We start from the raw sequence: 27,363 nt of genomic DNA on the forward strand, positions 1-27,363 counted from the left end.
GAGGGAGAAGCAGGCTCCTTGCTCAGCAGGGAGCCCAATGCGGGGCTCAATCCTACGACCCTGGGATTATGACCTGAGCTGAAGGCAGACACTTAACCGACTGAGTCCCCCAAACATCCCCTCAGCACTTTATCTTGTAACGTACCGTCTTGCTGACTTATTTATTGTGTCTGTCTCCCTTCTCCTCCCCTCCCACTAATCCGTGGTTCTGCGTGGGCAGGAATCTTTGTCTGTTTTGTTCACTGTCATGTCTATGGCATCTAGAATGATATAAGGCACAGAAAATATCTGCTAAATAAGTAAATGAATAAATGAGTAAAATTGAGCTAGAGGGAAGGGCAACTTGAACACCAAGCAAAATTTGGATTTCTAGGCTCTGCTGGAGACTTGATGTGACACTGTTCCCTTTTGAGCCTCAGTTTCCCCTCTGTGTACTGATGGGCTCAGCCCAGTAGTTCCCGGTTCTGGTATGCTGCACATTTAAGCCAAGCTCTGGTTGTTCACCTGTAGGGGAAGTAACACGAGGAAAGCAATGTTCCAGGGGCAGCGAGTGGATGAGTCAGCTGGGAGTTAGAAGGACTGGTGCAAGGGTGGGCAGCAATAATTCTAGAATCATCCTCCTGAGGGGCAGGAGGCAAGTGGAGGAGAGGGGAGACAGTCTGGGTGCTAGAGAAATCCCAGAGGAGGAGGCAGGATTCAGTAACTAAATCTAGGGAAGGGAGCAAGAAGAAGACAAAGATGGGCGGCATGGAGCCTGCGAGAATGGGGGGATGCAGTAGCCTAGGACCCAAGACCCTGAGAGGACCAACCTTTTATCTCTTCTTGGCCATTTCATTCTCCTAGCCCCGTAGCAAGAGAGAGACCTTCACGGAGCCCTAAACATCCAATTAAACAAGAAGTCTGGGATTTATTTGTGAGAGTATTTAATGTCCGGTGTCCAGAAGTTGGCAAATGTTCTCCCCCCCACACACACACACAAACACACCCTCTGTTCCCAGGCCCAGGAGAAGCAGGGGATGGGCAGGCTGGCCTTCTGCCAAAGCAGAACCAGGAGTCTGGATGGCTGAGGAGCCAGTGTGCAGGCTGGGAGGGTTCCAGCAGGCCTCTCTCCTGGGATTCGTCCCATGCGGGGTCCTCTTCTCTCATGTGTCTCTCCGCTCTGCAACCGACCGAGTGCTCACACGGCGCCTCTGCCTCGCCTCACCTCGCCACCCCTGCCCGGTCCACGCCCAGCCACCGCTGTGCTCTTCGTACTCACCTGTTAGGGTCTGGAGCTGGTAACCCGGGTCGTGGCCGCAGTCCAGCTCACTGCCCGGGTGTGTCACCACTTTCTGCCCACGCGAGGCCGCAGCCCAGAGGGCGCTGGCTGCTAGAAACTTGCTGAGAAAGATGCAGGCCAAGAGGAGAAGGATGGAAGTGGGTGGGAAGGGGATCTCCTCTTCAGAGAGACTCCTTGGAGATACAAGGACATGAGGGAGGCCTTGGGGTGGCCTGCACACTGAAGTCTACCCCCCCCCAGCAAAGGAACAGGGAGACACTGGGAGCTTTCAGAGGCCTAGAATAGCTCCCCACCCAGCACCATCCCTGGGATGAGGCTTGGGCGAGCCTATAACCAGGTTCTACCTGCTAAGCACATTTGAACACTTCCTGTACCTGGTGGTATAGTATGGGAGGGTGCACACGCATACTCTGTGGTTATGGTAACAATATTTCAACACCAGTACACAGGCATCAGCCAATCAGAGCTGATTATGGTCCTACCAAAGGTATCTGGGGGTCTCAGCTTTGTACTAAAACTTTTATTGTTGCTAAACTGTGGGCATGTCCAAGGGCGGCCAGGGGAGGAATGGGGGGCTGACCATTCAGGAGTCTTGGAGCAGCGGGTATGTATAAAAAAAGAATTTCATTATTTTAACAACTGGCATGGCTATACCAATACACAATGGCTGGTTGGAGGGGTGTTCGGACAAAAACTCATCTCCAGGTCCTCTCATGCTCTAATTGTCTTTGAATTTGTCCTTAGTTCTGGGACCTCAGCCTTCATCCCATGCCTCGGCTCTGCAGGGCAGAGATCTGCTTAGAGACCCAGGAGAGACCTGTCTCTGTACCTGGAGATGCTGGGCTCCACATGAATATCCTCAAAGCTCTTGGACTCATCAGTGATCCAGAGATCTCCAGCGTCCAGGGGATCAAGGGGGTCTGTGGGAGACAGAGCCTGTGAGCTTCTAGCCTTCCTCCTCAAGGCAGCTGGCTGCAGGGGGAAGAACCTGTTTGGGTGGTAGTGAGGCCCCCTGAGTGCTGGCTCAGAACAGATCAGGTCATTAGCCTTTCTGAGCCTCAGTCTCCTGCCCTGTAAAGCAGGTTGAATAGAAACACCTTCTTTCTGGTAGTTTTGCAGGACTGAGTGAGAGCATCCTCTCTAGTGCTTAGCACCTCATCAGAGCTCAGTAACTCCCACCCTCCCATCACACAGGGTCTTCGGGAAGGTCAGGTGAGTAGACAGATGTATTTGAAAGTTCTATGTGAACTGTCAAGCTGTCCACACCAGCTGTGGATGGTGATGATGATGATGATTATACTATTTTCCAGCCACTCCCTTGGGAGTTGGCTGAGGCTTAGACCCTGATAGGGCTGAAAATGTGTGTCCCTTCACCCCTCCCCCCTCATTCCACCACGTAAAAGAGTGGTGGGCATGGGGTTTGGGTGTGGGGCAAGCCATCTCCCCTCTCCTCCCCATCTTAGACCTTAGACAAATGGTTCATTTCCGCCATAAGGGGCCATGTTGTCGGGGAGGAGGTGGGAAAGGGGAGAGTCAGAAGGGGACTGGTACTCCTGGATTTGTTGTCCTTTGGGACACACAGTGTTCTGGAGACACAGGCAGGAGGCTTCCCTAGAGGGCTTCCCTGCGCAAAGCTCAGGGTGGGGAGGAACCCGCTGCCAGTCAAGCTTAGAATGAGGACCCCAGGTAGCTCAACAGCAGGAGGCTGGGGCATGGGCTGTCACTCACTCCCAGGCACTTTTAACCCTGTCCCCTCATTGGTGCCTCTCAGGAGCCCCATAGGGGCAGCAGGACAAACACCATCTCCATTTAAAGATGAGGACGTGGAGGTCCAGAGAGGCAAACACATCACCCGGGGTCACAAGAAGAGCCCCTTCCTCAGGCTGTTTTCTGCACCAGGTTGGCACTTTTTTTATGTTGGCAGGTCCTTTGGGTAATTGGGTAAGGGAGTCAATGAACTTCCTCCTGTTCCTTAAGGACTGCTTTAGGTGTTCACATCCTAACTGGATGCCAAAAGGATAAAGCTGTTTGGGGAGGCAGGACCACAACCAACTCATTAGGTGCCTTGTGAAACTTAGAGGCCAGGACCATCCTGCCAGCAATGCAGACCTGCCCCAGGGAGCACAGCCTGGCAGGAGGTGCCAGGGCTGGAGTATGGCCCCCTTGTGCAGTGAGCAACCTGCAAAACCATCACCGTGGCCCTGAGTGGGAGGGCGAGACCCACACAGTGGGCTTTCCCAGACATCAGAGACATAGTCCCAACCCAGGATGGGCCAGAGGTGCAGTCAGCCACACACTCACCAACCAGCACCTCCACCAGGACCTTCCTGAGGGTGTCAGCCTCATCACCGTAGAGACTCTGGCACTGGTAGAGGCCAGCATCGTGAGCTTGAAGATTCCGCAGTGTGATGGTGAGTGTGCCCCCCAGGGCATCGTCCACGATGGCCGTGCTCCCATTCCGCCTCGTTAGGAAGGACAGCAGCCATGAGCGGTGGGTGCTAACAACCCGCTGGCACGGGCCCCCTGCCTCCAGCTGGCGGCACCAGGCTTTGCGTCTCCCCCAATGCTTCAAGGAGTTGTAGGGGCAGGAGACCTGCAGGGACCGGCCCGCCATACCCTGGAACACTGTCGTGTTGTGGGCTCCGGACAGCTCTGGGGAGGAGACATTCCTTCACTCTTTGTTCATTTACCGAATGTTTATTGAATGCCCACTGTGTGCAATGAACAAAGAGATAGAAATCCTGCCTTTAAGGAGCTCAGGTTCTTATGTGAGTTGGGAGAGGGTGCATAGCCCATGGTGACACCCAGGTCCTAGGTCTGGCTTTACCACCGTTGGACTTGCTGGGCATTTTTAAAGAAGTGACTGACCCTCTCTGGGCCTATTTCTAGAGACATTGGTCTTGAAGTTCCCTCCAGTTCTATTCCACACATTTTCTCCCTGTTATATGGGACCACGGCCTGTCCTCTACCCTCTCCACCTCAAGAGAGCAGGGCTGGATGCCCCCTCCCCTCCCTGGCCATTCCTGCTTACTCTGCAGCTGCCCACGCCGACACCGGCTCTGCATCTCCTCCTTCTGACCCTTTGCTCCAGGCTTCCCTATTTCTGTGGCTTTGTTCCCCTTTCAGGAGACACTCATCTCAGAGCTATTTTGGGGGAGACATGAGGCTGCTATTTTGGGCCTTTCTTGGGGCAGGGGAGAAAGGCTTAGAGCACAGTTCATTGCCAGGACAGAAGCTGCAGAGGAATCACCCTGAGCCCTCTGCCTCAACTTCCCCTCTCTTGGTCCTCCCTTACCCCATCTTCAACCATATGGCAACAGAAACTTGGAAGACAAGATTAGGGAGCCGGTGGCCTGCTTTTGAGAAGCAGAGAGACCTGGTGAGAACAGTGTCCCCTCCACTTGTCACCCTGTCCATCCCCCTGCCTCCAGAAAGCCTCTCAGCTTCCCTCCACTCCATCCCTAGCTAATAAGCCTCAGGATCAGGGCTCCATTGGGACAACCTCTCCTCTCTCCAGGTTTGCCTGATGCTCTAGGGGAATAAGAGGCATCTTCCCCCGGTTAAAAAGATGTAGTTGTGTGCAAGAATCTAGGGTGCCAATGCTCCAACTCAGTGACAGAAATCTTCAGCCCCCTTACCTCCCTTCCAGGATGGAGGACAAGAAGAGCTTCACATCAGCAAAAGAGGCACCCTGAAGATGTACATGCTTGGTTGTGAGTTTTTTTCCTCCTCCTTTTCTTCCCTCCCACCCTGCCATTCCTCTGGGGCTAGCGGTTCATAATTTTAGGGGCTGTACCCATGCCCCCCAAAATGTCCCCCCACTACTAGCTCGTGCCTGAGATGCCACCATCAGAATTCCTTCCATTCCCATGTGGCCAGAATCCACCAGCCCCTTACACTTCCACGTGCACAAAGAGTCTGACCGTGGGCTCTCATCCTGGGGAGGGAGGGAGAGCATAAAGAATGTGGGGTGGGGGGAAAAGAGGGGTGCAGAACATGCTGAGGATTTCAACTGCCTTTATAGTTCAACCCACTCGCCCGCCATATACTCAAGGAGGGGAAGAAGAGACTGCATGGGCAGCAGAGGGCCGGAGTCCTACCTGTGACGGCGACTAGGATGAGCAGCCCTCGGAGGGACTCCATGCCAGCCTTCCGTGACAGAGGGCAGACACAGGGAACCTTGTGCGAGATCTTGTCTTTTCCTTGAATTGCAGAAAGGAGAGGGTTCAGGCACGTCAAGTGCTGCCCACAGGAACTGACCTCCTGGGGATTGAGAAAGAGTCAGGACTGGGGTCTGACTTTATGATTCAGAGAGGGTTTGCTGGGTCAGGGAGGAAGGGAGAGGAGGAGCCAGCCACTGCCTCCCAGCAGTCAGAGGCTGGGGATCCCAGACCTCTGAGAGACCAGCCTGCCCTACTCTTCCCATCAGCCCTAGTGACCCCGCATGGCTGGGACTGGCCAGTGTCCAAGACAGAGTCCTCACGACTGTGTTCAGACTCTCCTCCAGCCACAGCACCTGCCACACTCTAGTTTCAGCCTTGTGAGGGATGGGAAGCAGCTGGACCCTCAGCCAGCCCCTGTTAGTCCTTCCCTCCAGGCCAGCATCCCTGTAGTATGACAGCAGCGGACTTCCAAGTCCCTCCTTCCTAGCTCCTTTGTGTGCAAACACCCGTCCATAACCTCTCTGTGTCTCAGTTCTTAAAACCGTAAAATGGGAATAATAATAGTGTGTAGAGTTATTGGGAGGGTAACATGGACTTCCACAGGCAAAGTTCTTTATAATAGAGCCTGACACACAATAAGCACTCAGCAAATACTAACTAGTACTCCTATCCTCGTTAGCAGGGAGGGGAAGATGGGCTCTCCACTTGAAGGAGAACTTTCTCTTCCACCTGAGATCTCCTGCTTAAGTTTATCCTCCTTTGTACAGTTGGATGCCTTCTGTGTGCACATGCTCACACAGGCATTATTTTGTGCCCATCCACACCTATGGGACAACACAGGAGGTGACATTTGCTCGAGTTCCGGGGGGTGGCAGTGTTAATTCCCTATAGGTGTGGGCCCTTGAAGGGTGATCCAGGCACAGGGATTTGCATGGACAAAGGCACCAAAGCATGAAATGGCTCGGTGGTGAATCAGGGATGGGGTGGGCGAGGTGGCGCATTCCCAGGGACAGGAAGTGGAGTCCTGCTGGGGGAAGTAACTGGAGAGTCTAGAAGAGCCCACAAGAATCCACAGATCATCAGAGTCTACTTTGGTTCCTTGCAAGCACTCACTGATTTGTTTTTATTCACTTTACATACATGTACTGTGTATCTGCATGGACAGGGAATGTGCTTGGAGATGGTTTAATGATAAACATAAGACCCTTCACTTAGAAAACCAACTGCTCAGTCTTGACCTAATGGCCCAGGAAAAGAAGGGTCTGAGGCCACCTGAAAATCACTCTCTAGGTACCCTTCTATGGTCTTCTTTATAAAGTCAGGATTATCGGCATATCATTTATATGCACAAAAATTCACTCCCTTGGCTGTCTGCTTCTGTGAATTTTGACAAACTCATATATCTGTGTAACAATGGCCACAAACAAAATACAGGACACTTCTATCAGCCCCCAAGAAAGCTCCCTCATGCCCCTGTTAGCCAATCTCTTCCTCTCCAACTCAGGTCCTGGCAACCACTGATCTTCCTTCTGTTCCTGCAGCTTCCTGCCCTTTCTAGAATGTCCTATTCCCAGAACCATATGGTATGAAGCCCTGAGTTTGGTTTTTTCATTTATCAAAATGTATTCAGCACACACAGAGTTACACTTCTCAGTAATTCATGTCTCATTATTGCTGAATATGTTATTATATAGCTGAACCGCACATACTCTATCCATTCACCAGCTGATTAACATTTGAGTGGTTTCAAGCTAGGGGCAATTAGGGAACAGGTCACCATAAACATTCATGTACATATATTTGGTGTGGCCTTGTGCATCATGTCCCTTGGCTAAAATCCTAGGAATGGTAGTGCTGGGTGATGTGGTAAATGTGTGTCTAACTTGATAAAGCTGCCACGCTGTGTTGCAAAATGGTTATACCATTTTTGCGTCCTTGTCAAGACTTGATATTGTCAGGGTTTGGCAAAGCCATTCTAATAAGTTTGTGACAATATCTCATTATGCTTTTAATTCTATTTTCATAATAACTAACCATGTTGAACTTCTTTTCATTGTTTACTTGCCACCAGTATACCTTTTTGTGGCGAAGTATGAAGCCACATCTTTGTCTATTTTTTTTAAGATTTTATTTATTTATTTGACAGACAGAGATCACAAGTGGGCAGAGAGGCAGGCAGAGAGAGAGAGAGGAGGGGAAGCCGGCTCTCCGTGGAGCAGAGAGCCCGATGTGGGGCTTGATCCCAGGATCCTGAGACCATGACCTGAGCCGAAGGCAGAGGCTTTAACCCACTGAGCCACCCAGGTGCCCGATCTTTGTCTATTTTTTATCATTGATTAGTATCACCCATCACTATTGAGCTGTGAGAATTCTTTATATATTCAGGATACAAGTCTTTTCTCAGAGATGTGATCTGAAGATACTGTCTTCCAGCCTGTAACTTGTTTTATCTTACCCTTGACAGTGTTTTTTAAATCTTTTTTTAAAGATTTTAATGCTGATGAAGTCCGAGGTATTGTTTTTTCTTTATGATTTGTGCATTTTGTGTTCAGCTGAGTATTTTTCCTACCTCAAAACACAAAGATTTTCTCCAATATTTTCCGTTAGAAGTTTCATGGCATTAGGTTGTACATTTTGGTCTATGATCCGTTTCCAGTTAGTTTTCACTTGTGCTGTGAGATATGATTTATGGTTTATTTGTTGGATGTCCAACTGACCAGCATCATTTACCGAGAGAACTATCCTTTCTGCGTTGAATTGTCCTGGTCTCTGTCAATAATCAATAGACAGGTCTATTTCTTGACTGTCCTTTCTATTCCATTGATCTAAATGTCTCTTTACACCAGCACCACACCACCTGGACTACTCACTGTAGCTTTATAACAAGCCCTAAACCAGACGACGTGAGTAATTCAACTCCATTGTTCTTTTTCAGAAAGAATTGGCATTGGCTGTTCTAGTTATTTTGACACATAAATTTCAGAATCAGCTTGTCAATTCATTACACCCACCCACCTACCCCCCAGAAAAAAATTGCCTGTCAGGCCTTTGATTGGGATTCCATCAAATCTATAGCTCAGTTTTAAGGGAACTAGGCATCTTAGCAATACTGAGTCTTCCAGTCCATGGACACAGTCTTGCCCTTCACTTATGTATTTCTTCTATGGTTTCTCTTGCCAATGTGCTTTGTGGTTTTCAGCGTACAGCTCTTGCACACATTCTGTTAAGTGTCTAGGTATTTCTATACCTAAGTATGATTTGAGTTCTATTTTAAACGTGTTTAGCTTTCTATATCTTAGACAAAAAGCAGAACTCAGAAGTCTCATGAATCTAATTTTCTGGCCCACTTATGTGCCATTCTGACCTTTTCTTCCCACTTCCTTCCTACCTGATGAAAGCCTCTTTTTTTCATTCCTGTAAACCTCACAGCAAAGGGCAGATATCAAGAAATCTTTATGGAGTCCTCACAGCACATGCATATCAAATGCTCTCATCTTTCAGCTTGTGCTAATTTGTGGTTCAATTTCCCGATCCTCACATCTGAGCGCAGGAACATTTTGGCATCACCCCACTCCCACGCCCAGGGCTAAATCTGTGTTTAAAGACATTTGCCCCCTCCAATTCAGGCACAGAGATCTTTTTCCCTTTATCCTTGCATCTAAACCCTGTCATTCACTGATGCGTGCATTTATTCAGCCACCATATCTTCGCCAGTCACTACGATAGAGAAGTCAGGTCTCTCAGAGTCTGGGGAAGTCCCAGACCAGAAGCATGGCTGAACGTATGAAACCCTCCTGATGTCTCCCTTCAGCTGAGACTTCACAGCTGCTGGACAATCCCTTTCAGAATACCTGGAGGTTCCCTAGTGAATCCCTCTAGCAGCTGTTCCAATGATCACTTTCCTAAAACACACCCTCTACTCCCCCTCTCTCTTCCCTAGAGATAAAATCAAGACTCATATATGAGTATCCCCATCATCCTTCAGACCTACCATTATACTCTCAGCCTTACTCAAGCCACATGAGTGGCCGGGGAAGCATCAGATTCCAGTCAGGACCATGGCCAGAAGCAACACCTGGGCTGGGCTTGGGGAGAGCTGGAGTAGGGACAGCTGGCAGGGGAATGGGCCACTGAAAGCTGAAACAACTCAAACTCCTTCAGGGTATACCATTGACCCAAACAGGGAAGCCCCTGCCCAGCAGGCTGGAGAGAGTAATTGGTGTTGCTCACTACACCCTTAGCGAGAGTAACCAACCATAAACATCAGAGCCCACAGATATCATTTGCTGATAAGCAGTCAATTTGACTCCTCTCTGCCAGTTCCCTCTTCAGTCCTGTCCTGCATTTACCTGTTTTCACCCTCCAGTACTCAAACCCTTGCCCTCAAGCCCCAACCTCCTCTCTCACCTCCAACTCCTCTCACATTGATCTTCTTTCCCCACCTTTCTTTGTATTTGGACTATCCATCACTCTCCGACACTTCCTGCTGAGGCCGTTCTCCCATTCTTAACATCTGAGATTTTCTTAGTTGAAGACCTCAATCCCTGTCCAGGATCTGCGCCTTCCCTCATCAGGGCAGGACAACTCCCAGGAACTGAGGATGCGTGTCCTCGTGCATGTGCACGTGCTGGGATTGTTTTAGGTCACCAGCAGGCAGCCGCTGATAGGCTAATGGGCTGCAGGATGGCAGGCCCAAAGGGAAGATCTGGATGAGAGCACAGGAGCTGGGAGGCAGGGACCCATTCACTACACCTGGCGCACGTCATTCCCTGAGGCAAAAGCAGAGGGAACCTCATCTGTCTCGTGGCTGGATCAGGACGGGTCCAAAGTCTGACCAGAACTGGGAAGGAGACCTCGCCTGCACGTGGGGATGAAGCATGGGGATTGGAAGGCTGGGTGGGATAGAAACAGGAACTTCAGCAAGGAGTAAGCACACGGGTTTTGGCTTCTTACAGACCTGTGCTTAATGCCAAATCTGGTATTTACTAACTGCGCGGCCTTGGGCGAGTTCTTAACTCTCCGGGCTGGCTTCCCTACCTGGGTATATACAGCTAGGGCACGCTAAGTGCTGGAAAAAAAAAAAAAGGCTATTATTATTTTCCTTCTTCTTCCACATATTTCTTTCTAAAATCTTCCCTTCTTTTCCTGCCTCTCTCTATCCCAGAATTCCAGTTTCCAGTTTCAAGGCGACTACATCCCTGCATCCTATTTTTCCATCTGTCTGTCTCCCTCCCCTGGATGACCCCCAGGAACTGCTGTCTCACCCGTCCCCTCTCCTCCAGTGTCTCAGGTGCTACTCCCACACTCCCCATGCACCTTTCCCTCCATGTTTACCTAGACGCTGTCTCACCTGTCCTGAAAACCCCTCACTTGCCTCTGCTTCCCTATCACTATCCCCATCCCTTTTATTTTCAAGCTTATTTTAAACTTATTTTATGTTTTACTTTTTTACTTTGTAAGGACGGCTTTGTTATTCGTGTTCTTCAACCGCTCATTTGAGTCTGATCACTAGAAGCCACGAATGGCCCCTCCCAGCCCTCCTGGCCTAGCTTTTCTGCTGCCTTTGATACCCTGACCACCCCCTATTCCTGCCCCCACCCCATGCTCCATGCTATCCCTGCTCAGTCCTGCTCTGTCCCTGGTAAGGCTGTCCCTCTGGATTCTATCGCCCTGGCTTCTGGCCGCCTGACTTACTGAGTCAAGCCAAAGGGAGCTACTGGCAGGGGGTTGACGGTTAGGAGGAGAAATAAGTTGGGATATTTTCTTCCCGCTTCTCTCTCCATGTCGACCATGGCTCGGGCAGTGGCTGCTTTCCTCTGATGGGTGGTCCCTCCTCCACAGCTCCAGCTTTCTGTTGGTTCCAGTAACATAATCGTCTCTTCTGCCCTTTCTGCTCCCTGTCTTTGGATGCATCACGATCCCTTGGTCGTCCCCTCATCCATGCCCATTCCTCTGTGGGAACCCTGTTAAAATGATCAGCAATTGAACCTTTTTGTGTGTGCCCACCTGTTCCCAGAAGGGAACTTGTGGGGGAGCTATCTACCACCTGCTGGGCATTTCTTTCACTCTTATAGAGGGCATGGGAGAACCTCTTCACAGGGGCACATTCATTTATCCCACTTATTTTCCAAGCTCCTACCGTATGCCAGGTACCACATAGGTGCTAGGAAGGTGCTATAAATAAAGGAAACACTACCTCTCTGTTCCTCGTTGTGGAAATGATGCTGATACTGTAAATCTGTACTCGCAGGATTTTAATCCAATACCCTGGGTTCAGGGAGTGAAGGGAGACCCTCAAATGAGTCATCAGAGAGAGTTTGGGCATTCCTGGTCATCTCAGCCTGAAAGGCATATTTGAACTTCTGTTCTGAGTGTGAGTTGAGAAGTCAGGATGCCCACCAGGGTGGAAATGGGGGCCCAGGCTTGAACCACAGAGATCTGCCAACTGAAGATTGGCCTTGCCATGGCCAGAAGCATAATACCCTAAAAACAAAAGAGGATTATTGGAAACTTACAGTCTAATGCAAAGAAAGAAAATAGTTCCTCCAGAGAGGGGCTGATTCCCACCCCCAGCACTGAGCGGACCCCACAGGGTGGCACTGTCTCCCTGTCATGCTCTGGCCTGAGGCAGGTCACGAGTCCTTCCCTCTATACCCAGAGTATGTTGGGCAATCAGGATCAACGAGGAAATAAACCCTGAGACCAATGTGCAGCTAGATCAGCCCTTCCTGACATTATCTGACCATGAAACCCTTTAAAAAGTCCTCTAAATTTTGAGACATCTGCAGGAGCTCTGGAGTTATCATTTGTGCCAGGGTTAGAGTAGAAACCAAAACAGTCCTAAAGACAAATTAGTTGCTGCAAAATTTGACAGTTTTCCAAAATACTCCAAGCAGAATTTTTATAATCACAGTATAGAAAAACCAGATATTTTTAAAGACCCAGTGTCCAAATGACAGCAAGATAAGACAACACTTAGTAACACACACTAATGCTTAGATGACATACATCCTGATGTCTACAGTTATTTGGTAAACACTTCTTAGGCAGTTAAAGCGTCACACCTTCAAAGCTGTAGGTAGTTTCTCCCCAGGATCACCGGCTTCACTTATGTAGCACAGAGATTCAAAGGGAGATTTTCCTATTATAATAACTATATGAAATGTGTTCAGCATTTTAGAAATCTTTCAAAAAAACTATATTCAATTAACTTTTATGTGAAAAATACATAAAAATGCACTCTAAAAAGTAAAAGTTATCTACAGCTCTACCATTCAAAATACATGAACGTTTAGTGAGGGCTTACTATGTGCTAGGCATTGTTCTAAACACCTTACATGTGTTTCATCATTATGTATGAGGAGGCAATATTATTGTTCCAGGTAACTGGAATCCGAGAAGTTAAATAACTTGCCCGAGGCCACACAGCTAGCACAGGTAAAAGTTAGGTTTAGATCTGAACAGTGTGGTTCAAGAGCCAGTCCTCCTAATCTTACTGAATGGAATTTTCTTCCATTCTTCTAACTCATTCCCCAGAGAGCATCACTGCTGATATTTTCGTGTTTGTCTATCTAGCCTTTTTGCTATGGCTACACATAGAGACACAAACATAAAGGAGCTCATACTAGAACATATTATTTCGTGGCTTGTGTTTTTCATTTAATATATCTAGAACATCTTTCCATTTCGACAGATATCTACATAATATTCCTTGGTGTGAATATAGCATAATTTCTTTAATCAGCCTTCCATTATTAGATATTAAAAGAGTGTCTAAGAGTTAATTCTTGTAACTTGTGATAAGCATAACTTACTTTTCCTCATTTTAAAATGTTTGGAGAAAATATATTATTAGCATGAATTATTTTCAAGTGACACTAATGTCTCTAAATTAAACACTAAGGTTTGTGGAACACTGGGAAGCAAATCCAGATACTTCACTACCTTCAGTAAGCTTCAGCTTGCAATCCCCTTCTTCTGCGCTCCAAGTCACGTAGCAGAACCTGCTGTCACTCACTCTCCCACCCCACATCACCAAACCATCCCCACAAACTCAAATATCTCAGCCTAGAAGACAAGACCTAAAATAGCAGGGACCAGAGAGATATGGAGTATCCATACTTCTCCCCAGCTCAGACCCAGCTTTTTGACTTCTGAGTGTTTGGCTGAGGAGACATGACTCCTTCAGTGAAAACATTAATGACCACCAGTGGGTGGGCAAACAAAGAGACCAGAAGAACTGGGTCAAGGAGAGACTCTCTGGGGTGAGGGGTGGGTGAGTAAGATGGTAGATGCCCGCTATTGACAGCAAGATAAATGTGGACTCATATGTTTCCTTCAAGGACAGAGTAAAGTTTCAGATTTTTTTGATGACTTTTTGTTGGTGTCAGCCTGGGTGTCCTTGAATGGATGTCCTTGAAAGACAGGACCTTCACCAAGTCCCCCTTGAGTACTTGTTATGCATATGACCACCACAGTAGGAGGGAAAAAAGGACTTGTTGGTTTATTTTTTGGGTTGGGTGGGGGGGTGTTGTTTGTTTGTTTGTTTTTTACTTAGGTCTTTTTCTAACTTCAGTACCTACTCTCAGGGGTCAAGAAGTTAATCTTTTTTTTTCTTTTGGTATAACAATTTTTTTGTTGTTGGAAAATTTTAAAATTATCTCTTTTTTTATTATGTTATGTTAGTCACCATACAGTATGTCATTAGTTTTTGATATTGTGTTCCGTGACTCCTTGTTTGCATTTAACACCCAGTGCTCCATGCAATAGGTGCCCTCCTTAATACCCATCACCAGGCTCACTCATCCTCCACCCCAAAACCCTCAGTTTGATTCCCAGAGTCCATAGTCTCTCATGGTTTGTCTCCCACTCTGATTTCACCCCCCCCCCCATTTTCCCCTTCCTTCTCCTAATGTCCTCCATACTAATCCTTATATTCCACAAATAAGTGAAACCATATGATAATTGTATTTCTCTGTTTGACTTCAGTGGAAAAAAGGGACTTGTTTTGAGAAATCCAGTAAGGATTCCGAGGAGAAAGAAGATCTGGCAGGAGAAGAGGCAATAGCAGTTAGGAAAGACAAGGCAACCCAGATTTTTGACCCTTCGGAAGGATTAGAATTTACATTAAGAACTTTTATTTCACCATGCCATCTGGGTGACAAATGAGAGGAAGGAGAAAACACTGATTATTGCATAAAAGGTTTTATGGGCCAGGCCTGGAGGGGGCAAACAGTAACTTCCAGAGCCCAGTCACTTGGCCACCTCTAACTGCAAGAAAGGCTGGACTGTAATCATCTAGCTATGTTCTCAGGAGGAAATAATTTGGGGAACAACTACTGAACCCCTTTCAAGAGTCAAGTCTTTGGGAAAAAGTTAACCTGTCTGCACCTCAATTTCCCCCATCTTTAAAATGATAGGAGAGTATCTTCCTATCAGGATGTTTGAGCCATTAATGTATGTAGAGGAATGTGGCCTATAAGAAGCACTACATAGTTGTTGGCTTACTAGCCTTAATCATTGTGTCCCCAGTCCTGAGCAGTGGCTGGCAGTCAGCAGATCCCTACAAGTACTGTGTAATTGTAGTACTCCAGGGACTCTAGTCTGAGTAAATCCTTTGGGTTTGGATAGCTCATGGGGAACCTGATGCCTGGGATGGCTCATAGTGCTGTAGCCAAGAAACCTGAGTTTCCTGGTACTCTAGTCTGAGTAAATCCTTTGGGTTTGGACAGCTCATGGGTAACCTGATGCCTGAGATGGCTCATAGTGCTGTAGCCAGGAAACCCGAGTTGAAAAGACCATGGTGAATATGGGCTGCCTCAGTGGGAGTGTAGACTAAAATACAGACCAAAAGGCACTGTTAGGAGCCTAGAACCAGGGAGGGCCAGAGGTCAAATAAGTCCACAGGTCAGTGCCAATAACCTTCTCAGAGCAAGGCCAGGTAGGGTGGGAGGTCAGGGTTCAGTAGTTGCCCAGACTCTAGGAGTCAGATATAGGGAGTTGGAAGGGCAGAGCAGAGACCTGGAGGGCTAAAGTGATGCTCAGAGCATTCTGCTCTCCACCTCCTTCAACTTGGGGTTGTTCCTGAGTGTCCCCATGCAACCACAGACTGAGGATAGAACCACATCCTCGGCACAGGGAGCCTGGGATGTCCCAAGTGACAAGCACTTAGCTTGCCTTTGTCCCTGAAGAAGACCTTTCCCTTGCACCCAGCCTGCCAGACCTCAGACCGCTCCCCCCCTTCACCTCTTCAACCCCTCTCCCTTTCTGGCCATGAAGCAGCCTGACCCTCAGGTCCCATCCTGTAGGCAAGCTGACCTTTCCCTGTAATTGAGGCCAAGCTGAAAGACAGAAAAATTCACAAACAAGCTGCTTGAGCAAGAGGTGGTAAATTCCCTGTCCTTGGAGAGATTGAGGCATATACTGCATGACTCACTGGGATTTTGCAGTTGGGCTCACTGGCAGTTAGATTCGATGATCTCGAAATGATATCCTTGAGAAGTGATGAATCAGTAGTTAGGCAATCTTTTCCATGACGTGGTAGGGCCCCACCCTCTGCCCCCCATGGCCTGGAGTTCCCACAGTTCAGAGTCACTCCTTGGGAGTGCCTAATAAAGAAGGGGGCTCTGTCCCCATAACAGCTCTGTGCAAGGGCACTAGGGCAAAACGGGAGGCAACCCTCAGCCTGCTGTCCTTGAGGTGCAGCTAGTAGGATACATGATAGCTTCTGTGGAAGGCAGAGGAACCCAGATCAGTTCTGGTGGAGCTGCAGGGGCCACCACCGGGAAGGAAATTCCCAAGCCCCACCTTGACTGGCAAGGCCAAGGGTTATGGAAGACCGCTGAGCAGCAGGCACTGCCCGTCCTGTTAGGGTCATTTGTGAGAATCAAAATCGGAAGGTCAGGAAGGAGAGGAGGAGCTGGGATGGAGAGATAGAACTTAGTGGCCCTGAGAGAGAGTTGGGCAGGGGCTGTCACGAGGTCACCAAAAAGGAACTTGCACAGCATGTCAGGATTTCACAGGCCCTGGTCAGGAAGGAAGGGAGGGTCACAGAGTGTAGAGAAGATTGGGTCACTTGGAGCACTGGTGTCCAGATCCTATTTAACTGGACTCTACTCCAGTATCCCTCCTCCCAGACCCTGGGGAGGGGAGCAGGCAGGTGTCTAGAGACCCCTTCTATAGGCTCCAGAACCTACCCATCACAGCCTTCACACTCAAAGCTTCTCCCCTCTAAATGATAATGACTTTCCTTTCCTCCTTCCTCCTCATTGCCCTTGTAGGAAGCGATGATCTTTTGCTGGTTTGGGACCATCTTTGTTTGCCATGCTGAAGTACCCCCCTCTCCAATCACTGGTAGAGCAGCCCTATGCCTCACAAGTACTTGCTAAGTGCTCACTGCTCAGTGAAGTCTATCCTTAGCTCTTGAGCTCCTTATCCAGGGCAGCTGACTTGGTGGCCTGGGGTCTGGTTCCAGGGATGCAGGCATATTCTACAGTCAGAAGGGGATCAGGCATGGGTTTCAGTTTGGGCTGAGTGTTGACATAGATGGAGTCCTCAGGGCCGAATTGATTCAGGTGGATAAGTGAGGCATAGCAGATGTCCCCAGTGTCCTCATCAGAGCCCTTCTGTTGATCGGAGCCCTAGGAATCAAAGGAGACAGACATTCAATGTACAGATCATAGCTTGGCATGGTCCGCGCCCTGGGGCTGCCCAGAGCTGGGTGGAGGCAGAGACAGCAATAAGGTGTGGAACAGAGTATGGACCCTGCAGAGCCTCTGGGAATGGCTAAAGGCAGCAAAGTCACCATCACTAAAGATGTTTAAGAATAGGCTAAGGAAGGGGCTCCTGGGTGGCTCAGTGGGTTAAGCCTCTGCCTTCGGCTCAGGTCATGATCTCGGGGTCCTGGGATTGAGCCCCATATCAGGCTTTCTGCTCAGTGAGAAGCCTGCTTCCCCTTCTCTCTCTGCCTGCTTCTCTGCCTGTGATCTCTCTCTGTGTTAAATAAATAAATAAAATCTTTAAAAAGGAAAAAAAAGACTAGGCTAAGGAAGACAACATAGGGTGTGACCCGTGGACCAATAGCACTGGCATCACCTGGCAGCTTGATAAAATCTCAGGCTCCACCTAAGCTCTAGGAAGGCAGTCTCTGGTGGTGGTGTCCGGGAAATTCTGTTTGCACAAGTTCTCCAGGAGTTTTTTATCCACACTTAAGTCTGAAGAGCACTGAGCCAGAGGAGCAATTGGTAGGGATGCCATTTGTAGAGTTGATCCCAGCATTACAGAGGGTTGAACCAGATGACTTTAAATCCTCCCAATCCTGCAGTTCTGTGATTTCAAGAGTTTTAGATCTTTAGACAAGACAGACCTACCCAACAGCAACAATCCGGTCCCCAGTTCCTGATGAGAGAGCACCTAGGGAGCCGTGTTTTTACCATGTGACCCCCATCCCCCTTGCTGACTGGACTGGTGGCAGCCATGCCATGAGAGTGGCCCCCCTATTAACAGTTGACTCCTGTGGGGTGAAGGTCAAAAGCTGAGGAGTCAACTTCTCTTTCTCTCTAAGTGGTTTGAATTGGGAAGGATGGGGCCAAGGGTGCATGTAGATGAGGCAACAGGAGCTTGAGGAGTCACGAGTGAGCCCCGGTGCAGAGTGAACAGAAACTACAAGTAAATACAAGCTGGGAAGCTGGAAAACAACAACAACAAACAAAAAGCAAAAAACAAAAACAACAACAACAAACACTGACAAACAAGTTACCCAGGAAAGCTGAGATCGCCGCTGCCCTGGTGAGAGGTCCTTCCTATGCCCAGTGGTCTGTTCCTTCTGGACTGAGATGTTGTTATAGATGTGGTGGGATTTGTCCTCACCTGTGAAGGAAAGAGTCCAGTTTGGGGCAGGGACCTCTCTGCAGGTCCCATTCCTCTGGGAAGGCAGGGGCGCTGGAGGTCCCCACTGGGCTGAGGGACCAGGGCAGGGTCTGGAAATCCCAGCCTGCCCCGGAGGGCTCACTGATGGCCAGCACACAGTGTCCAGGGGTCAGACCTTGGTGCCAAGGGGCAAATCAGACTGGCGGCATGCAGCAAATTTGTATAAAGCTGGTAAAGCTGAATCAATTCCAGTCACTGAAAGTTCCAAATTTAAACATCCATTTAAGTATAATCTATTTGCTGGTGAAGTTATCTATAATGCCTTTCAAAATTTTGGACCAAAATTTGGACCATAATGAGAAACATTTTATCTTATTCCTACATATACAAACACACACACTCATACACACACTCTCTCTCCTAAAATAAAAGTCCAATGAAAAAATATTTATCCTTCCAATATGATATTTTGCTTTTCTATTTTAGTTTATGAAAATAGTATTATGACCCACTAAGTTTACTTTACATAGTTTGAAAAATACATGTATAAAATTTTACAACCCATTACTACTTTGGGATTTTGATAGCTCGAAAAATTAAAATCATTAAAGTTCAACATAGCGCTGGTCCACTTCCACATTTCAAAGTTGTCACCAGACACATCACTGGATTATATGGTTAATAAATATGCAATATGTGCTGAACAAACCAAACAACAGCAAAAAAAGGCAGAAATCATCAAAAGGCACTAATCTGATAAGGCTTGCACAAAATGCTAGTGATTTTACATGTGATTAATGCTAAAAAAAAAAACTTGCAACTTGGAAGATTAAAAAAATCCTTTAATGGGGTGCCTGGGTGGCTCAGTGGGTTAAAGCCTCTGCCTTCAGCTCAGGTCATGATCCCAGGGTCCTGGGATCAAGCCCCACATTGGGCTCTCTGCTCAGCAGGGAGCCTGCTACCCCCTCTCTCTGTCTCTGCCTGCCTCTCTGCCCACTTGTGAGCCGCCTGTCAAATAAATAAATGAAATCTTTTTTAAAAAAATCCTTTAATGCTTTTAGGAAGACAAAATTTTAAAACAATAGTAACGGGGGGGGGGTGGGAGGTTGAGGAACCAGGTGGTGGGTAATAGGGAGGGCACGTACTGCATGGAGCACTGGGTGTGATGCCAAAACAATGAACACTGTTATGCTATAAATAAACAAATTAAAAAAATAATAAAATTAAAAAAAAAAACAATAGTAACAATTTTAAAAAATACTCTTGTGGTGCCTGGGTGGCTCAGTCAGTTAAGCATCTGCTTTTGGCTCAGGTCATGATCCCGGGGTCCTGGGATTGAGCCCCACATCAGGCTCCCTGCTCAGCAGGGAGCCTGCTTCTCCCTCTGCCCGCTGCTTCCCCTGTTTGTGTACTCGCTCTCACTGTCTTTCTCTCTCTCTGTCAAATAAATAAATAAAATCTCAAGACACATATAAACACACAATAAAAAAGTTTTCCAGATAAATTTGTTTAAAAATTTACACAACACTGTGTGCTGGCTTATCTATAAGAAGAGGGCAAAATATATACTCCCCAATGCATACTAGAATACCCAGTTTTGGGTGAATAAGTCTTGGAAGGGGCTGACCTTGAGCCTCTGAGGAGAATGACCCCACCTGCTGCTCTGACAAAGCAAGAGAACAAAGGGATCCTAACCACTCACCACACAAGCCTCAGTTTCCCTGTTGGTAAAATGGGCATGAGAAGCCCAGTCTTTAGGCTCAAGGGCATGAGGACATCATGGCTAAGCCCTCAGTGGTCTGCTCAGAGCCAGAACTGGGGTTTACCTTTCGCGGCGCTTCTGCGGGCTTTCCTGAAGTACAGAATCACGAGGAGGATGAGCACCAGCACCAGCAGGGCACCCAACGTAGAGCTGGGAACAATGAGCTGCCAGTTGCCCTGGGGGCTTTGGAATAACGAAGGACCAGCCACGTGAGGCAAGTGGGAGCCAATCTTCTGCCCAGAAGCCATCCCTCTCCCCACGTGGGTGATCATGACTGACCCTCCTGCTAAGCTGGCCATGGTCTAGGGCTCTGCCCCATAAGCCATGCACGTCCAGCCACGTCCAGCCCTGTCCAGCCACATCTGGGCTTGTTTCTTCCTCTGTGAAATGGGAATGTCTTTCCTCCTTTTCCCTTTCTGGCTGCTGAACCCTAACTTGGACCTTGTTGCAGGGTCTAAACTCACCCCTCCCACATCCTGCTCTTAACTATTCTTGGTCCCAGTTTCTCACCCCTGCCCATGAGATGGGCTCAGCCGGTGCCCTGTGACCAATAGCGCTGCCACATAATAAATGCCTTTGAACAAAACCTGTCTTAGGTCAAAGACAGAACACTAAAGTAGGCTTCCTTACACCGCAGCAGACTCCCAGGGAAGGTGTCTGGGGTGTCAAGGGTTGAAGCCCTAAGCCTGGGTGGCAGCCACTGCAAGGACCCCTCTATGCTCCATGACCAGCACCACACAGCTTCTAGGTACAGTGCCTTGAAGCAAGGAACCAGGGTTTGTGAGAACCCTGGGTTCCCATCACAGTGATGGTGGGTGGGCAGAAGGCAGGGGAGGGTGGAGGCGGGAAGAAAAACAGCTGTCGGGTCACTCCTGAGGGCTGGGGCCTGGGAACCATCAGGCAGGAAGAGAGAAGATATCAGGCCATGGACTGTAGTAACTACCAAGTGTACCCTTTCCTGGGACCCCTGCAGCTTTGGGATAGAGAAGGGCTGAAAGAGGGGAGAGGGAAATGAGGCAGCCCTGGTCACCTGCCTGGCATTGAGCCAGACCCAAATGCACCTCATCTTCACAGCCCTTTGTACAGCGGTGGTTGCCGACTGGGGGGGGTGCTTGTGTCCCCCGAGGCAAGCTTGGCAATGTCTGGAGACGCTTGGGTTTTGTTGTCACAACTGGGTGATCCAGGGGGAGATTGGCGCTGCTGCTATCTATTGGGTAGGGGTCAGGGATATTGCCGAATAGCCTACAGTGCACAGGACACCCCTCACACCAAATGTTGATCATGCCAAAGGCAAGCAGGCACCTGTAACGTGAGGATGTCATTGGCCCCATTCTGCAGATGAGAAAACTGAGGTTTAAAGAGGCAAAGCAACCTGGTGCAAATGGTGTGACTCCCATTTCATCCCCTAAAAGCCAGATAGCAGTGGGAACGTGGTAGCTGGAGGCATTCGCCACAGCTGGCAGTGGGTAGGAGGAAGTGGAGGGCAGGGAGGGAGTACCTGTCAGTGACAGGGCTGGTGGCAGAGGTCCAGGCTGTGGTCCCACTGGTGCTCCTGGCAGTAGGCAGGGTTGAAGCTGTAAGAGATGACAATGAGGGGAGCACACCTATGTGATTGCCCCACTTTCCAGGCGCCCCATTGCTAGTCCTTGGCCCTGGAGAGGAGGAGCCCACACAGGGCCCTGGGCTCGGTGAGGACTCTGAGAAGCACCATGCCTCATGCCCTGCACCAGGCCCTGCAAACGGATGGAGGTGTTACTCTACGCGGGAGTTACTCTGTGTGGGATTTCCCTCTCAGTCAAGTACTCCAGTGAGAGAGGCTTTAGGTTAGGATCATACTGTCACTGGTATATTGGATATACTACAGTCTTTTCTGTTTTTATTGTTCTTGACCATGTTATGCACTCTCAACTAAAAATGCGTCCCTCCCACCTCCCCCCCACTTTCGTCTCTTCTGGATCAATCCCTGCTCACTCACAAGGCCCAAGTGGTATCACCTCCTCTGGGGAGTCCTCTAGGAGAATTCATACCACTGCGTTCTCCAGGAACCTGGTCCCTCCTTTCACTGGGCCACCATCCAACATGCTTCCATTACACCACCTACCACCCACCAAATTAACCCTTCACTTCTGTGTCAGCCAGCAGGGGATGCTGTGGGCTCCTCCAGCACAGGATAGAGTCTCAAAGTGTTTGATTCCCCTTCCAGGGTGCAGCCCCTGCTGTACATGGAGTGGACAGTGAGCCATGGCTTGGATGGTTGGTGATTGACCAAGCAGCTGACCAGGGTCCTCTGGGTGCCAAGCTCACCGGATGTACTGCTCTGGGTCCTCCTGAGCCTGACGATGGCTCAGGCTTGGCAGGCTTGGCATTGGGCTGGGAAGATGCCATTCAAGCCCTGGCCATCGCAGGGAAACACAGGGGGGCTTTATAAGTCTGAGGTTTTCAGGAAAAACACCAGGGCCTCAGTCAAGACTATCGCCCAGCTTCCCACCTGAGCCTTAAGGTCTCTTGACTCTAAGGAGCAGGTCCAGGGGAAGGACACAGGCTCTCTGAGCCCTTGGCCACCACACCTCCCTGTCTCATCCCCAGAGTCCCGTGTCTGCCTCCCTAGCTGGCTGTCTCCTGTCTGTCCACATTTCTTAACCCACTCAGCCACCTGCAACTCAAGCACTACCCTCTGAGAGAAAGCTGGGGTTAGGGCCAAGAGTCGGGATGCCCAGGGATGGCCCAATCAGCCAGTCTTGCTCAAACCAGAGAATGCTTTACAGTCATTACAAACCAGTGGATGAGTCTTGTTCATAACGACAAAAATGTTCAGAGAAATGCATGTGATGGGAAAGGAAGACCCACGGGAGCCAGCAGATCTGAGTTCTGGTGTCCAATCTGCCCTTAACCAGAGGTGACTTTGGGCAAGGGGCACCAGTTTTTGGCTGTGAGAGCACTGAAGACAATTATTTTGGAGTCCTTTCTAGCTCTAACATCTTGTGACTCAAGACGATTGAGAACCACACAAAGAAGGGAAAGGACTCACCCCGAGATACCACCAGATGGATGTTTCTGTGAAAAAATATCCTGGAGGAATCGTAGATTCCACATGAATAAGATCCAGAGTCTTCTATCCTGAGCTGGGTCATGGTGACGATGAAGTGGCCCATTCTGACGTTATCCTCAATGGAGTTTCGAGGCTTCCACAGCATCCCCTGGAGCCGGGGCAAGGTGGCTAACAGGGTACAGGTACGTGATAAGTCCCTCCTGCACCAGAATTTCACGGCTTCTGAGCCTTTCCGGGGCTGGTACAGGCACTTCACAGAGAAGGAATCCCCTTCCAGGTGATGCAACAACTCTGGCTTCTGTTCCCATGAGCCTGAAAGTACACTCTCACATCAGGGAGCCACCCCTCAGACACGGTGGGGCTGGCATGTGGGTGCCCCAGCCGTCCCTCTGCATGGCCCCCTCTCACGCCCACCTCACCTGGCCATCTCCCTCCTCCTGCCCCTTTCCTTCCCTCTGCCCCCGCCCCTTGTCACCTGAGGCCAGGAGCACCAGCAGGACAGGCGGCAGCAGACATGTGGTCTCCCAGGCCATGGGCCCTCTTCTTGAGCTGGGGTGGGAGCAGGGAAGCCCTGAGGAGAGGGAGCCAGAGCTGGGGCGTAGGGGTGGGGATTTGGCCCAGCCACTCTCGCTTGTCCTGGAAGAGCTAAAGGAGGCCAAATCCTCCAGGGGGCAGCGGGAGGCCTGGAAGGAGGGGAGGTCTTGGCCTGTAAGCAGGAGCCTCTTGCTGCAGGGTCCAGTCTCAGAGCTGAGGCTCCAGGGGATTCTGAAGCTTCTGTTGGCTGACTCTTACCCAGACTCTTCCTCCTTGTTGCACTGGGGCTAGGGTGTAGAAAGCTGTGAAAGTCCAGGAAGAAACTCTGGTGAAACCAGAACCTATTTCTCCTTTCTTCTTTCCCCTCTAATCTACCACTTCCTCCCGTTACCAAGTATGTCCTCCCCCCAAGTAAAAAGGTCCAGCTGAAGGTGAGTGTCAGAGTTAGGGGACCCTTTAGAGGTGCCCAGGCCTGTCTGGGAGCTGGGGAGCTCTGTGGGGAGGGACAGAGGAGAAAGGAGAGAGAGAGTCATTTCCAGAAATGGAGGTACGGGGAATGCCCCTGGTAAGGGTGGGAGAGAGTGAAGCTGGGGACATAATCAGTGGGGAGGGGAGTCGGTGGGGGAGATAGATGCAGAAGGATGGGACCTGGGGGGGGTTCCTCGTCTAGGTCACCCCTGTTCCCCAGCTCCCAGCCTGCCATAATCACTCCATAAGCATTTGTCAAAGGACCACAGTAATCAAGCACATTTTAAGGAATAATTGCCATTAGAAGAGCTACTATAATTACAGGCTCTTTACAACCCAGAAAGAAGAAAACCCCGTGAAAATGCAATGTGGCAGGTCAGGCATGTGGTGTGCAGACTCTGAGGTGGAGATGAGCACAGCAGGCCTAAAGTTCCCCTGGGAACAAGCGGGACTAGGAGGACAGGAAGCAGGACAGGCCAACAGGAACCTCAGGGCGTGAGAACTTCCGAGGACAGGAGGCTCTCCAGGATGGCAAGGGAATGACGGGGCTTCAGGCCCTGCAGCGGCCCGTAGGGAGGGCGGTGGCAGGTGGCAGGCCTCTCCAGGAGGGGTCTGGCTCTGTGCGGGTTCAGCAGCCCCCAGGGGGGCTCTCACTACTTCCAGCAGTGGGGTAAGCCTGAAGGAGAAGCATCCCGGACCCTGTACCATGCAGCCATGTGGGAGAACTGTAACCCTGAGGCTTGCCTGCTGGCCTCCCTGTGGGGCCTGTGTGTCCCATGGTGACGGACCTACCTGCCATTCTCTGCAGAGGAAACCCCCCTCAGTGCTGGGTTTCCTTTATGTGTCCTTGCCCTTGGTCACGACAGGAAGCCCTTCACAGGTGTGTCCCATCGTCACAGCCCACTGCTCAGGAAGCTTCATTGCCTTACCCACTAAAGGCAGTGGCAGCTTGGGCCAGTTCAATACCCACAGGTGTCCCGCCCTTCCCTGCCCTCTGTCTGTCCGAGCTCTGGGTCCTCCTGCAGCTCCAGGGAGAGGACTAGCAGGAAGGAGAATTGAGGCACTGGGGCTTTGAGGACAGTGTCCCAGAGCACTGAAGGTCCAAAGGAGCCCCCCATGGCCCATCGGAGGTGGAGAGCAGGGGCAGGGGGTCTAGAGCCCTTTCTCAATGCCCTGTGTTCTTACTGTGGGGTTCATGTGGGAGCAGGCTCCATAGGTGGGCACATCGCGCAGGCTCCCCCCATTCCAGGAGCCCCTCATCCTGGGCAAAGAGGGATGGCAGGTCTCACAGCTTCCCTGACTAGCATCAGGGCACAGCCAAATGCCTCTGCCTGGGTCCAGCACCCACAACCTGAGGCCTGACCGTGTGCCCCTCTGCCCTCCCTCGCCCCTTCCAGTTGAGCACAAAACAGAGAAATAGGGTCCAAAGGTCTTCAGTACAAAGACCACTGGAGCTGGAGGGGAGCTTGCAGGCCAGCAATCACGAGGCATTTACTCAGGTGCATGAGGTTCAGGTGACTCCTTTTTATCCCAAAGGCAGTCTTGAGAGGTAGGCATTAGTGTCCCCTTTCACAAGAGAGGAAAATGAGAGCCAGTAGGGTTAGTGACTCACACAGGGTTACGCAGACAGGTGGCCTCACTGGGCCCCAATCCTGAGCCCTCTGCCATTCTCCCACAGGACATCCTGTTCTCAGATGAGGCAGGGAGTTCAGCGTGCTGTTGTAGGATCGCGAATGGAGGGGGGGCTCTTAGAGAGCTATTTTCCGCAGGGAAATTAAACCCCCTCCTAGTTGGACATCAAGGTCGTGGCCACCTCTCCTGGTAGGGAGGGTGGATGGGTGGGTGGGTGGGTGGGTGTGTGTGTGTGTGTGTGTGTGTGTGTGTGTGTGTATCCTGGCACCAGGTTTGTTAGTTCCTCAATCTGAGTCTCTCCTCTAGTGCCCTCTCCTGGACATAAGAAAGAGGTGCCTCCTCCCAGCTGTCCCCCGGGATTACCTCCGGCCCCTTTCTCTCTCCCCACATCCAATATGGAGTTGTCCCCCAGCTACCCATCAAGGCCTGAACTGTGTCACTCTCCTGACTATGACATTTGCTCCCCCACCTGGGAGGTCCCTGTCCCAGGGTGGAGAGTGAAGATGTCACATCAATCCCTGGGGGCTTATTCCAGGTGCTCAGGCTGGTGGAGCCCCTGCTCCATGGGACAAAGCCAGCTCATATTCTCCAGTCCTCACTGTGGAAGAGGCCAGTCTGAGCCAGGAGCCAGTGAAGCCGAGGCTAGACTCCTAGGGCCATTGGGACCCCAGTGAGGCTCCTCAGCTCCATCCTCCCCACCCTTACCCCACCCAGGTGTTCCTCCAGGCTGTGCTCTGCTCCAAGCTGTCCTTGCTGGGTCACAAGTAGCTCCTCTCTTCCCAGAGGACGATGAGTCCCAGGGGAAGGCAGATGATCTACTCTTTGTCTGAACCGTGGCCTCCCCTGCAGTGGACTCTGGAGGGCTCTCAGTCTCCTGTGGAAGCTCAGACCTGGAGTTGGGAACTGGGGGAGAGGGCCCTGAGTGCAGCCTCTACACACCAGTCTGGGGACGGGCTGGTCCTGACACCACGCAGCTCTGGGCAGCCTGGCCACAGCTTTCCCTGGAGACCTGGCCAATGGGTAGTACCAGTGGGAGGGTGGGCTCTGCTGGTTCCCAGGACTTGAGTGACGAGCAGCTGCGGTCAGGGCAGGACACATCCAGAGGCCCATCAGAGGTCGCAGGACCCTGGGGGTGGGGGCCTTGGACTGCGCTGGGGTCCCCTACTGCTAACAACCCTGTGGACCTCCAGCTCTTGGTCACTGTTCCTTCCCCTCCATGGCAGGACCCTTGCGACACTGGTTGCCTCTGGGACTCTTTCTTCCCCAGCACATGCGGAAGCTTTCGGGGAGCAGAGGAAAGCTGAGAACACAGGGTTCCAGATGGGGAGAGGGCAGCCGTTCACCTGTCCACTCCCCTCTGCTCCATAGCAAGGGGTTCCGAGGCCCACAGGACTGGAGCTCTCTGTGCACAGCACCGTCAAGTCTTCCCCACCACCCAGAGGGGACCCAGGGCTCTGCGGCTCTGAGCTGATTCCCCTCGGTGGTTTCCCCTGGGGTTTCCTGCCTGGTACCCCCACTCTGGGGGCTGTCGCAGGTCCCCAACAGCCCAAGAGGACTGAGCGGGTGAAGAGCAGCCTCTGGTTCTGGAGAGGCCTGAGTCCAGCCTTGA

General features: G+C 50.4%; 2 protein-coding genes across 4 annotated transcripts; both read right to left on the reverse strand.

Moving 5' to 3' along the window:
* Positions 1 to 1,012: 1,012 nt before the first annotated feature.
* Positions 1,013 to 5,623, reverse strand: TREM2 (triggering receptor expressed on myeloid cells 2). 2 transcript variants are annotated; one of them, XM_046006001.1, is made up of 5 exons: positions 5,380 to 5,623; positions 3,581 to 3,931; positions 2,109 to 2,199; positions 1,259 to 1,452; positions 1,013 to 1,159 (listed from the first exon to the last, which is right to left on the reverse strand). In XM_046006001.1, the coding sequence occupies exons 1-5, from the start codon at positions 5,420 to 5,422 to the stop codon at positions 1,143 to 1,145; spliced, it is 696 nt and encodes a 231-aa protein (XP_045861957.1). In that variant the 5' UTR covers positions 5,423 to 5,623; the 3' UTR covers positions 1,013 to 1,142. The 2 variants fall into 2 exon arrangements, with proteins under 2 accessions (XP_045861957.1, XP_045861956.1); XM_046006000.1 differs by having other exon boundaries at positions 1,013 to 1,165.
* An 8,723-nt stretch (positions 5,624 to 14,346) lies between these two features.
* Positions 14,347 to 27,204, reverse strand: LOC123942715 (trem-like transcript 4 protein). Of its 2 annotated transcripts, XM_046006816.1 has the most exons (7): positions 27,098 to 27,204; positions 23,596 to 23,956; positions 23,100 to 23,432; positions 21,570 to 21,645; positions 20,136 to 20,254; positions 18,200 to 18,309; positions 14,347 to 17,081 (listed from the first exon to the last, which is right to left on the reverse strand). In XM_046006816.1, the coding sequence occupies exons 2-7, from the start codon at positions 23,651 to 23,653 to the stop codon at positions 16,857 to 16,859; spliced, it is 921 nt and encodes a 306-aa protein (XP_045862772.1). In that variant the 5' UTR covers positions 23,654 to 23,956; positions 27,098 to 27,204; the 3' UTR covers positions 14,347 to 16,856. The 2 variants fall into 2 exon arrangements, with proteins under 2 accessions (XP_045862772.1, XP_045862773.1); XM_046006817.1 differs by lacking the exon at positions 27,098 to 27,204 and having other exon boundaries at positions 23,596 to 24,000.
* Positions 27,205 to 27,363: the final 159 nt, after the last annotated feature.

The sequence above is a fragment of the Meles meles genome, chromosome 5 (genome assembly GCF_922984935.1).
Source record: "Meles meles chromosome 5, mMelMel3.1 paternal haplotype, whole genome shotgun sequence".
Lineage (NCBI taxonomy): Eukaryota > Metazoa > Chordata > Mammalia > Carnivora > Mustelidae > Meles > Meles meles.